At 54.4% G+C, this 12,405-nt stretch overlaps 1 protein-coding gene across 1 annotated transcript in view; it reads right to left on the minus strand.

The window, feature by feature from the left end:
- Positions 1 to 1,285: 1,285 nt before the first annotated feature.
- LOC119105940 (uncharacterized) overlaps positions 1,286 to 12,405 on the minus strand; it is a 33,691-nt gene continuing 22,571 nt past the window's right edge. The window contains exons 2-3 of the mRNA XM_037229509.1: positions 10,330 to 10,491; positions 1,286 to 2,090 (exon numbers count right to left, since the gene is read on the minus strand). Coding sequence (XP_037085404.1) covers positions 1,505 to 2,090; positions 10,330 to 10,491 — 748 coding nt within the window. The 3' untranslated portion in view covers positions 1,286 to 1,504. The remainder of the gene's footprint in view (positions 2,091 to 10,329; positions 10,492 to 12,405) is intronic.

The raw sequence follows: 12,405 nt of genomic DNA on the forward strand, positions 1-12,405 counted from the left end.
AAAGCGAGAGGCGTACATACAGAAAACGTGCGTGCACTTCGTAAGGTACGTACAGAGCGAGACACAAAAAACTAATACAGATGTTTCTATCTAGCATGAGAATGCACTCGCACCCAGTCCTCGCCTTGAACTCGACAAGCCAGTTAAGTTCGTACGTATAAACGAGCACCTATCAGCACATACGCATATTGACAGTGACTGCAGTGTGAGGTCAAATTCTAGCAAGAGGCATTTATCGTGCCAAACACTTAAGTGAAAAAAAAAACAGAAAGGCCGCTAACGGCATTCAAACGCGACGTCTGTGAACTTGAGAAGTCCATGGCCCATCAGAAGTCGCCTGGAATGAGGTTGATCGAGAGGCATCAACGACTTTTTAAACCTATCATCCACCACGGCAACCAGTTTGCTCGGAACGTGACCGACCACCAAGGGATCAACCGTGACAGACAGCGTGCTTCTGCTTAAATATTGACGGACATGAGAATAACGGGGCATCTCAGACCAACCCACACCATCTGTTGACGATAGGTCCCGATGTCTTTCCATGAGTAGACAGACTCCGTGTCACAGCCCCGCCCCCTCCCATCCCCACCTCGCGTCGGTCACGGCAGACAGAAGAGTGAAAGACACGACAAAGGTTGCAGTCTGCGGTGACTAGGCAGTGCTGTAGATAGACACGTGGCTCACCTTCCTCCAGGTCCGTTCAGCAGACACGCCGGCTTCACTACGGCGTGAGCCCCGCTCCAGGGCCGTGTGTGAGCCGTTCCCGTCACTTCCTATCCGGAATGGGATCTCCTGACACCCACGGGGGGAGCTACGGCAGGATCTTAGATCAACGTCTTCTCTCAGACCCACCGCCAGGCATCACGTTAAAACTCGAACACATCAAGATCGACGGGAGAGAGGAAAGGCAGGAGAAGCCCCTGACCTACCCCCAGAAGGACGAACAAATCACCGATTCGTCGGGGGCAACAAACTACCAGTCGCAGCGAAACCACCTGTTAGCGCCTTCCTCGCTGGTGCAGATCGCTACACACCGCACCGCGCACGGCGCACGCACGAACGCTCAGAACAGGCTAACGGCGTTGATGCAGCAAAGAGGCCGCACAGAACTGAGACAGCCGGCGTGCTCAGCACGAGCCGGCAGAAAGGCGTGGCACCCGGCGGTTATGTACACACCAGCCCAGACCTGCCCGGCCTGGCGAGACGAGTCACGACCGCGGCGCGGCGCGGCCCGGCCAGCCACGGCGCACTATCGCCGCAGAAGCCCGCTGGCCTGCCAGAGTACGGCCGCCGCCCACGGTTCGGCGTATTCACAGTTGATATCAGCTTCGACGCAAGCTTCTGACAGCCTCCAGCGGTGTTTGCGTTATGTCGCAGCGGACACTGTCGCCTGATCCTCATTCCAGCGCGCGTCCTGGCTCCCGGTCGGCGCCCGGCGCTCGCCGAGGTGCTCCTATCACATCTCACAGCACGCGGGTACAGTCCACCTCCCCACGCCGCCCTACGCCATGTTCTTGATGAGGAGGTCACCGTCGGAGAACTTGAGCCCGTCGGGCGTGCGCGGCGGCTCGCCACCCTCGATCTCAATGGTGGCCAGCGTGGAGCGGATGTTGGCCAGGGCCTGGGGCTGCACGGGCAGCCCGGCCGGACCGCTGCGCTGCAGGGCCGAGCTCACGCGCGCCTCCAGCACGCTGTTGAAGAACGCCGCCATCACCAGGTAGATGGAGTACGTGTTCATGATAAAGCTGAAGGTGATGTAGAAGAAGAAGAGGCCGACGGCGAGCGGCGGCATAGTCATCGGGCTGCGGCGCGCCAGCGCCAGCGCCAGCACGATCAGGTAGACGAGGCCGTTGAAGGTGACAGCGAAGATAACGCCGACACCTGCAGCCCAACTGGGCGCGGTGGCAGCGCGTCGCTCGCCCACTACGGCCGTCGCCTGGATGAACACGCCGCCCAGCTCAGTCAGCATGGCGAGCACGGCGAACACGAGATTGCAACGCGTCTGCAGGAAGAGCAGGTGGCAGACGGCTGAGACGGCGTGCGCCACACTCGGCATGGCGTTGCGACCACTGCGCCAGCCGCGCAACCTGCAACGAGGCGGGTCAGGTCAGGTCAGGCCAGGTCGCCCAGACGGCGCGGCCGCCACGCGGCCTGTACTCGGCGGACAGGTCAGATCAGGTCAGATCAGATCGGAGTGCGTTAGGCAGACGGCCGCAGCCGCCACACCCGCCGAAGCATCCGCAACACGGCCAGGTCGGGTCAGGTCAGATCAGGCCAGGTCGGGTCAAGTCAGATCAGGCCAGGTCGGGCCAAGTCAAATCAGGCCAGGTCAGGGTCAGGTCAGATCAGGCCAGGTAGGGTCAGGCCAGATCAGGCCAGGTCGGGCCAAGTCAAATCAGGCCAGGTCAGGGTCAGGTCAGATCAGGCCAGGTAGGGTCAAGCAGGATCAGGCCAGGTAGGGTCAGGTCAGATCAGGCCAGATCGGGGCGCAAGATGAGTCACCCAGACGGCCGCGAAGCCCGCGACGTGTCGAGAGGTCGAGGCCAGATGTGTTCAGCCAAACGTCACTCCCGCGGCACACTCTGCCAGCCACGGATCCTACGGCCGTCAGTCAAGGGCGGCGCAAACAGAAAATAAACATCTTAACGAAGATAAGACCAGACATCTTTGGCCTGGCTCAAACGTCACTTCTGGAGAAGACGCGACTGAAACAGTGCAATCCATAATCGGAAAATGAATCATTAGAACTGGATTGCACAGAGGAAATTGACAACGCGTACCTTAAATCCGCACAAACAAAACATACTTTAGTGTGTATTAACTATATCCAGCTCCGACATGGCTAACATCTGACGGGCTGTTCTCACCGGCAGGTACATACAGATACCCGCAGATACCATGCGTACCTGGCGATAAGGGGCGCCAGCTCAGACCTTTTCCAGGTACAGGAATGACGAGATGCAATCAGGGGAGGATGTGAAATAAACTATGACGAAACGGTGGTCCTTTCTACCATGCGGTTTCCTGTCGTCTGCCTGAAGTGCCGCGGCGTAACAGGGCCCCGGCACGTCATCTGTACCTTTTGTAGACGGCCGCACTGCAAAGACGATTTTCTTCTCCGTGCCCAGGCAACCGAACGACCTTCACGGTTTGGTGAAAGCTCTTGGTATGAAAGCCAGGCCTTGACTTAAATTTTTACGAGAACTCCTGCTTGCGGATGAACAGAGATAAAAGACGTAAAAGTACAGGGGTGTTGATAACATATGCATCATGTTTGCACCTGTAACTGACTGCAGCAGTCTAAGTGGTCCACATGCCGAGTGGTCTATATACCTACATGATCGGCATGTCTACGCAGCGGAAGTTCTTTTGATGAATGGTGGCGGTGATGATGTAGCGAATGTGCTCGTAATTCGGATTCATCCCAGTACATCTTGACTCTTTTTGGACACGTGCACGGCCGAAGGCACTCTGTCGCTATTTTCACTGTTGTTGTAGCATAAGGCCTTGCTTAGCCATTCAGTCAAGCATAGAAAGGTAACCTTATCCTGAATGTGATATATGCCACCATTATTGGTATCTTTTGGCACTAGTCGTCGTCCCTCAAAGCAAAGTATATCTTGATGGTATGCATGGCGTTTCCTGGAAGAATACAATGCATTTACATATGATCCGTTGGGTGATAGGGATAACGCTCTACATGAGCAGAGGTTTACTTAAGACAAAAGTACTTCTGTAACATTAACCTCGCGCTAAACGAAGATCCGATGCGTTCTGTTCCTTGAATCACGCCTCGGCGGTGACAGCACCGGTGCAGATAAGACATGTTTACGTCTGTGTGCCACCGCGTCTGCCAGTGCCGTTCCCAGTCGGCGGTGCCACAGGGGGCCTCGAGCCCGAGCGATCATCACAGGAGGCCTCGAGCCTGAGCGATCACCCGCCGCGCCGCCTGCCTGGCCGGTCCCACCAGGCCCCTCTCGACTTGGCAGCGTCGCGGGGCGCCCCATGCAGGTAAGCCGCTTAGAGTAAGCCGGCAGCGCCTGTTGGCCGCACGCGGCGGCGGCGGCGGGGCGGCGGCGGCGGGGCTCGGGCAGCCGACCTGAGTCACCGTCCCCAGAAGCCCCGCCGCCGTCTGTGTGCCAAACCGCCCGACCGGCGAAGTTCTCGGCATCACAACAAAGACGAGCCCGCCCCAGGGCAGCGGGCTCGCCCGCCCTGCAGAAACCCGCACCACCTTGCGTCCGCTGGTTTCGCTAGGCGCGCGGCGGTGACTGCAGCTGGGCGGCTGGACGATCTGACTGACTTTGTTGTGGGCGGCTGACCAGTGGTGTGAAGCTTTACAGTTGCAGCTATAAGTAGTGCAAGGCTACCTCAACGCTTTCCAATCAGCAGCACGAAGATGCACCAGTGTGACCATGGAGATGAGTTTGCATCAGTTTTCCGAGCGCTGTGTGTTTGTTTCATTACGAAAAAGTACTTATTTCCCGCAAGTCGAAACAGAGACGTCCGGATCCAAGAATCTATTTTCTAGCATGCGCTCGCGTGAGGGGTCAAATTGGCCGCCGAGTATTTTTCTAGAATGATTTCCGAACGTCACGGCGTAGCCACGCCAGACTTTGCGTAGCTGTCAAAAGTTGAAAAGTGGATCTTTTGATCAAAAAATGGATGTACCTTACAAAATTGCCGACCTATAGCAGGTCAAAATCAGATCATGGCTGTCAGAGACGGACAATTCTGGGAAATCGTTCAAGGTGATGCAACAAAGGAGTGTTAGACGAGCCCATACATGTCGGAAAAAGTTTCTCAAGCAAGAAACTAATTGATTGCATAATTGCAACCAATCCCATTGACCTGGAGTCAGGGGTGAAGGTCAGAATGGGGTCGGAACCTAATCTGCTTTTTTACTCGAGCTTGAGCTTTTTTACTCGAGCTAACATCCTCCATGGACGTTTTAAAGGTCAGAGAGGATGACTGACCTAAAATGATCCAGGTCAACATTTTGTTTTTACGATAAGACCACCTAGCGTAATCTCCGACGCTTATTGGAATGGCAAAATAGTAGCAATCGCGTCGATATTTGGTCACCTCGACCTTAGAAAGATCAAAAAAGGTCACTGGCCTCATTGATTCTTTTATAAGAACAGGTATCTCGCTTCACGGCGGTTGCATGAGGAGTTCTGGGGGCGCTTGAAACACCAATCTGGAGTTTGGAATTGTTCGACCTTACTTGACCCCAAGGTTGTGACCTAAGAAACTAAAATTTTGAGGCGAGTTCAAGTCCATGTCAATTCAGCTTGTGTCTTTGGTGTCTCCCGCCATCTTAGTTTTTGAGATCTTAGAAGGTGCTGTCAAATCGACCCCCAGCTAAGCGAAAGGCATTCAGCCGGCCGCCTGGGCGTGTGTTAACGTTCCAAACCATTAAGAGCGCAATACTGGCATCTTAGAAGGATATGCTCCGGTGCAACCAAAGTATACCTGTCGCAATGAAGACCGAAGCCTTAAACTGCAAGCTTTTAAGACTCACGATTTACAATTTTCCAGAAATACAGGAAACGCGGATGTCAGTCACAAGTTGCAGAAATTGTCCTGCCTACCATACATTACTTCCCAAACGTACCTCTGTGGCCTTGCGGCGGCACGCTTAGAGGAATACCATGCAGTCAAAGTGCGCGAAATATACGATTTATCTAATTCTTTAAAATCAATGCCTCAAAATGGAAGGCATAGCGCCAAGATGACGTTTTCCTACCTTTTTTTAGTGGTTATAGTAGAAAGGCATACAGCTTCTCCATAAGTTGTCGGACCGCGTCATTCTTCGAACAAAATTTTGTATGTGTGAGTTAATTGGGCTGGAAACGATACAAGCCTTCTCTGGACAGCGACAAAGGCCTCGATAACAACCCGTTCTGGGAAATGAGTGCCGGAAAAAAGAAGCATCGAAAAAATCAGAGCCTGTCGCGACAACATTGAAGTCATACATATCATGATCATGTCCGTTCTTTGCTTACAGCGCGCCTTATCTTCCGAACGAAGCGTGTGTTGTGCTTGCACAATCGCGCCTGTGTTTGCCTACGCCTGCTGTATAACCAACATAAAGTATGGCTGCATAATGAAGTGTGCAAGCGGTGCGAAAACTGGAAGCGTATATCACTTACATATAACTGTTTCGATTTTTCATTCATGATACCGGAATGATCATAGCGTGCCCCACCCACGTTCAGTGAATGCTTGGACGTGGAAATTCCACACCTCCGCTTCTTGGTCTGAGAGTGGGAGTTTTCTAGGTCTGGTGATCTTCCAAGGCAGGCTGACTCCCACCTGGGATTTTTCTAATCCAATGCGCACGGAGTGATTGCCAATCAGGTACCACACACTAACGGGGCGAGGTAAGGCTCCTGTAGGCACAGATGTTCTAGGTGCATGTTCGGCACGCTCTAACACAGCTGCAACACAAAACGCACGGAAAACATATGGGAAAACACATGGATGTGCCGGGTTTACCGAACAGAATTAATCAAACACATATATTTTGTGCTAATTGGTATGCCAAATTGTGAAGCAAACTTCGTCAAAAGGCGTGTAAGGTCGTGTGCTTATCAGAAAAGCACTGAAAATATTTTGACAAACTGACTACTTGCCACATAGCTGGTGGTCGAAATAACAGAACGACGCTTCTTTCGTCCCACGCTCACACCGAGTATCGCGAAGGGTCGATGCCAGCCACCCCCTTAATGGCATGGCTGGCTACGGGCCTGCCGCGCAGTCGGTCAAGCCGTTCGGTCCACTGATACCCGCCTCAAACATGGTTTTCCGGAACAATGCAAACACGCATGCAAACGGCCGCCATGACGAGCCGATAGCCCGCATGGCGCAGTCACATGACCCGGCCCGGTCACAGTCACAGTCACAGTTACAGTCACAGTCCGGCCCGGTCACAGTCACATGACCCGGCCCGGTCACAGTCACAGTCACAATCCGGTCCTGTCACAGTCACATGACCCCGCCCGGTCGCAGTCACAGTTACAGTCACAGTCCGGTCCGGTCACCGTCACATGACCCGGCCCGGTCGCAGTCACATGACCCGGCCCGGTCACAGTCACATGACCCGGCCCGGTCGCAGTCACAGTCACAGTCACAGTCCGGCCCGGTCACAGTCACATGGCCCGGCCCGGTCGCAGTCACAGTCACAGTCACAGTCCGGTCCGGTCACAGTCACATGACCCGGCCCGGTCGCAGTCACAGTTACAGTCACAGTCCGGCCCGGTCACAGTCACATGACCCGGCCCGGTCGCAGTCACAGTCACAGTCACAGTCCGGTCCGGTCACAGTCACATGACCCGGCCCGGTCGCAGTCACACAGTCACAGTCCGGCCCGGTCACAGTCACTTGACCCGGCCCGGTCGCAGTCACAGCCACAGTCACAGTCCGGTCCGGTCACAGTCACATGACACGGCGCGGCCGACCCGGCACGCCGATCCCACGCCAACAGTGAGACGGCCGAAGTGAGCAGAACGCAAACGTTGTCGCGCGCTACTATCAAAAGCAGAGCCAAGAGAAGAAGCTGAAGTGCATGCTATGGGGGGGGGGGGGGGGGGGGGCCTCTACGCACCTCACCAGCACATTTGTCTCCGAGTTTCATCTCTTTCGGATGGTTATGCTTTGACCGAGCCGCACTTGCCAACCGGAGGCAATCCTACACACCTCCGCCTTCTAACCTGCTGCCCTGTCTCGCGCTGCCTGGGCGCACACCGGTCGCCATCGCCCGGTGGAGCCGAGCGCCGCGCCTGGCCGACGGCGGTCAAAACCGCGCGGCGGGGATCTCCCAGCGCCCGGGGCCATCCGACGGCTCAATACGAACTTGCGTCGCCGCCGACGCCGAGCGGCGGCCGGCCGCGCATCCGGCGCGACCCCAGCTTTCTTGCGCGGCGTCAGGGCGGCGGACGACGGAGCAGCAGCGGCCGCCGGCTGGTGACGGCGCCTGGGCGACTGTCAGCAGCGCCGGGCCGGCAGCGGCATGGCTGGGCGTAAGACTGGCCGGACGCGCCGGCTCTGTTGCGTCAGCTTTGATCACGGGCCAGCTAGGCGCAGGTGTTCGCGGACCGCGTGCGAGGTGTAGCATTGCGGTATCCGTAACATAGCGCGTGTCGGGTGTAGAATGCGAATGCGTTCATTACCAGCCTTATCACGGCCTTATCGTACCTAGGATATTTGCGCGACCTGACTAAAGATACCGCGTTAGAGACGCTACTTTTTCCAAAATGTCAGCCTCCGTCCGGCCAGATAGAGATCCAGCCCGCAAACACCCGTTTTGCTACAATGCTGATCCAACGGTAACCCGCAAGTACTGGCATAATTGTAATCTGCTCTCGTTTCTGCTCAGCTTTGGCCACAGACATCCATCAAGTGTGCAATAAATGTCACGTCAGTCATCTAATGCACGACATTTTTGGCTAGCAACTGCGATGTTGCTTAGCCAGCAGTGATTAAAACACCAGGACTATGGGATTTCGATTGTGCCAAGATAGAAGTTGATCACTGCGACGCCATCTTCTAACTACAACTAAGAAGGAAGGGCGGGGGAGTCAAAATAGCCATGACAAAAATGCACCAAAGATTTTAACCTTGTATCTCTTTCGCAGCAACGTGACGCAACGCGACGCGACGCAGCGCAATGTCATAGTCCGGCATTTAATAGCCAAACGCAGGCTCTGATGCGGTGTCTGTTGTCCTGAGATGGATTCCACATTCATCGCCGAACTGTTTGTGATGCTACGTACCAGCAATGATAGCAATCACATTTGACAGCCTGGTGTGCTGGTGTATCAAGTCCGCAATGGATTTCTGACACTGAGGATCTCGCTAGAAAGATCAAAATACCTTTTATCATTGTATTGTGTTGAGCGGCACTCTTAGACTTTTCGTGGTTTGGAACTTAAGCAATGACAAAATTCCATTACTTTGCTTGCAAAAATAATTAACCCATAAAAACCCACCAAGCCTGGCCCATGTCCCGGCCAAAAGCCCGCGAGTTCCTACGGGTCACATGTGGAGGGTTGGTGGGATGAAAAGTCCCGTCTCCAAACCACGTCACCGTTGCCAGATCGAGTCAGACCAATAGGAACTTAGGCTTAAACTGATTACGCCGTCCCTTACTTCTTGCAGAGCAAAGATAAACGAACATTCTAAAAAGACGGTTGTCAGCCCTAACAATGTTACGCAGGAAAACCACAATTTTGCCATCTATCCCCCATTTTTGTATTCTTAGCGCGGCAACCGTATGCCGTAACGCGTAACAATACATTATGTGCTGTAGGGAGCTCTTAAAGTGGACGTTGTGTTATGACCTCATGGTGTCTTCACCAGTTGGAATGCTACTTAAATGCTGCAGCCCTGTGGCCAATGACTGATAAAAAAACGTATATATCCATTGGTGAGTCGGTCCCTTTCAGCGCAGGATAGCCCCACAGGTGAGCATATGTGGGCAGTGATACCCCCAAGTACCATAAGGCAACCAAGAATGACGCGCGCCAGATCCAGCCTGAGGTTCGAGCGCTCGCTGCCTCGTCATGCCTAGATCTTACGAGCGCACATTTCACAGCCCCTGCAGAGACAATGGGTGAAAGAGGCCGCGTCGCAATAACAGCCATGGAAGACCCATGCGCCAGTAAAAGCATGCACTTTTACACAATCAATACTGAATTTGGTCGTCATAGAGCATTAACCTTGACAGACATCTAGAAAGTTTCGTGGCTTTCATGCCACGTTTAAGATTTCGGGTCATTTTGCGTCTGAACCCCCTCATGCTGATAACCACGGAGGATGACGAAACTCCTGAAGAGAGCCAGGCTGAAGTCCAGCAGCTCTCCGCGCAAGGTCGCCGAGCAAACCATCTCACGACTGAGTTACCCCGCCACCACATAACACTTATACAAATCCTAAGATCGTCAAGGCACTGGAAGACAGGACCATCACCGCTGACCATCACCGCCTAGCGCACCCGCCATGAGTTTCGTGCCAGGCAAGAGTATTTAGACGGTCCCGTTGTGCAATCATTGTTCGCTTGTCGTTATGTTCAGGCGTTGGCGATTTTTATTTTGTTTACTCACTTTGTTTTGAACGACGCTTGTGTGAACGACTGGATGGTTGGTCACATGCAAATGTGGTCGCGTTGTTGTCATGTTTTAATATTGCTTTCACGCTTCTGTTGCAATTGTACCAAACCAAGCAATTAGCTACTTGTTCGAACGATCCGCGAAAACAGTAAACATGCACAGGACCATGAACAAGCCGCTCGAAAACGGCAATGTAATCACACCAGTTGCTTACGAGCAGAAGACGTGTCGTCCGATGCCGACGCAGACGGCGGGCAGGGCGAAGCGGGCCACCTCGGCGGAGGCCGGCAGGAAGCTCTCCTGCAGCAGCGGCAGCCAGAGCAGCAGCGCCAGCGCGTACAGCGCCAGCGCCTGGCTTAGCACCAGGTCCACCAGCCTGCCGGCACAGGAGGCCATCAAACTCGGGTGAGACAGCCCGAGGACACAGACGGGGTCAAGTTCGGAGCAGGCGGCCTGTGTGCACGGACGGGGTCAGCCGGCATTCAAACTAGATCAGTCGCATGTCAAACAAAACGGGGTGTGTTATGGCTACGGGCAGAGGCGGGGGCTGACTGGAAGGCAGACGGTTTCGGTGTCAGACAGATGCCAAGCACAGGTCAAACAAGGCTCCAGGGAGAAACAGGGGTCAAGTCAAACAGCTGCGGGCTCAGAAAAGGTCTGATGCCAGATAGCCTCCGGACATTACCAGGCGTTTTATGCTCCAATATCCCAGGTATTCCACCGTTTGCCCCACATGGTGTGCACAATCGCGTCGAACACGCCAGATAGGAACTGATGTTTACCGTACCGTGATATCTACCCCGTTCGGGTCATAGCCAGGCGTGGGCGTATTTGCAGCTAGGCCGGAAGAGCACGGGGCTGGGAACCGAGAGGGAGAGAGAAAGGTGGGATAGAATGGTTGCATATAGGGACACACTTGAAATAATAAATATTCTGCACCAAATAATACGTAAATACCGAGAGCAAAGGGGCGCATTGCACATCACTTGAATTGTGCTAACGTTTATATTTCTAACCGTCCTGTTACAAATCCACCGGCTTCTGGGGCTGAACACGAGTCATCACCATCAGCCGTAAAACAGCAATCTTGCAAAGGCGGCATGACGGGGAGCTGGTACAAAAGACACAGTGGCAGCAAGGTCACCCTACAACCGGCTAAATATCGCATCAGCTGCTTATAACCCCAAGCGGCATGCCAACCAGTTTCACCGGTTTCTGGAAAACGCGGCCAGCTGAAGGCTCTGAGTCTCCCCTCGTCAATGGCCCATGCAGTTCTGCTGACCGGCCCGGGTGAATGCCTCAGAAATGGGTCCTTGACTGCACCGGTCATCCGATTTGTAGCCGGTGACAACACTCGTGGGACGGGACCTGGGCGGGCCTGTCAGCCTACTGTGTGTAAGATCAACGGGTGCCACGTGCTGAGTGGAAAAATGCCAGAAGTTACGAGAACAGAAGTCCAGATGGTCAAAGTGTGAGTCAAGAGTGGCAAAGTGGGCAGAGTGGAGACCAGACAACTCTTCCCAGTGAGTGGGCAATGATCGTCCAGACGGCAGCCACAGGCTCTTGCAAACACTTGCGGTATCTTAAGAGAACAGACTTCTAAAACATTGAAAACAACAAAAGGGCAAACAAAACCAACCAATGAAATAGGGCAAACACGGCAAAACAATACATTAGATTGCATTTTCATCGTTTCAGCGCTCACCAAATGATGAATGTACATGGCCTACAGCCAACACCTTACCACATCCACTGAAAGGCCAGGAACAAGCCTCCAAACAATTGATACCGCTACATTACTTTTTGACTCTTTAGGATAGCATGGGACCCCATACAAATCCATATAATGCGGGGTGCATCCCTGGAAGAAGGGCGTGTCGTTTTGTTCTGGAAGGACTTGGGTGAGTCAGAACAAGACCAGCGAGCGCCGCGCCCGAGTCGGCCCCGGGACCCGCACTCGCCCACATTCCGCACCGAGCCCACGGTATCACTGCCAACTGCGTTCTGCGAAACCACGGAGTCATTAGCCTTGCCGCTCAGCAATTCATTAGCGATACGTTCTCGTGAGCGACGGCGTGACGCGCCGCGGCGCGCGCCTCGCCTGCGCTCTCTCCAGCGACGACTTGGCACACACCTTGCCCGGGGCGCCGGACCCGCGGGGAGCAGGGGGAAAGGGGGAGGGGGGGGGAGGCCGCCGCCGAACGGCGCCCGAGGCGGCTGGCAATGGCCGAGCAGCCAGCATGCAATGCCACCATCTCGGCGGCCGGCCAGCAGTCATGTCATCGCAGCC

Source organism: Pollicipes pollicipes, unplaced genomic scaffold, assembly GCF_011947565.3.
Source record: "Pollicipes pollicipes isolate AB1234 unplaced genomic scaffold, Ppol_2.1 Scaffold_6138;HRSCAF=7277_pilon_pilon_pilon, whole genome shotgun sequence".
Classification (NCBI taxonomy): Eukaryota; Metazoa; Arthropoda; class Thecostraca; order Pollicipedomorpha; family Pollicipedidae; genus Pollicipes; species Pollicipes pollicipes.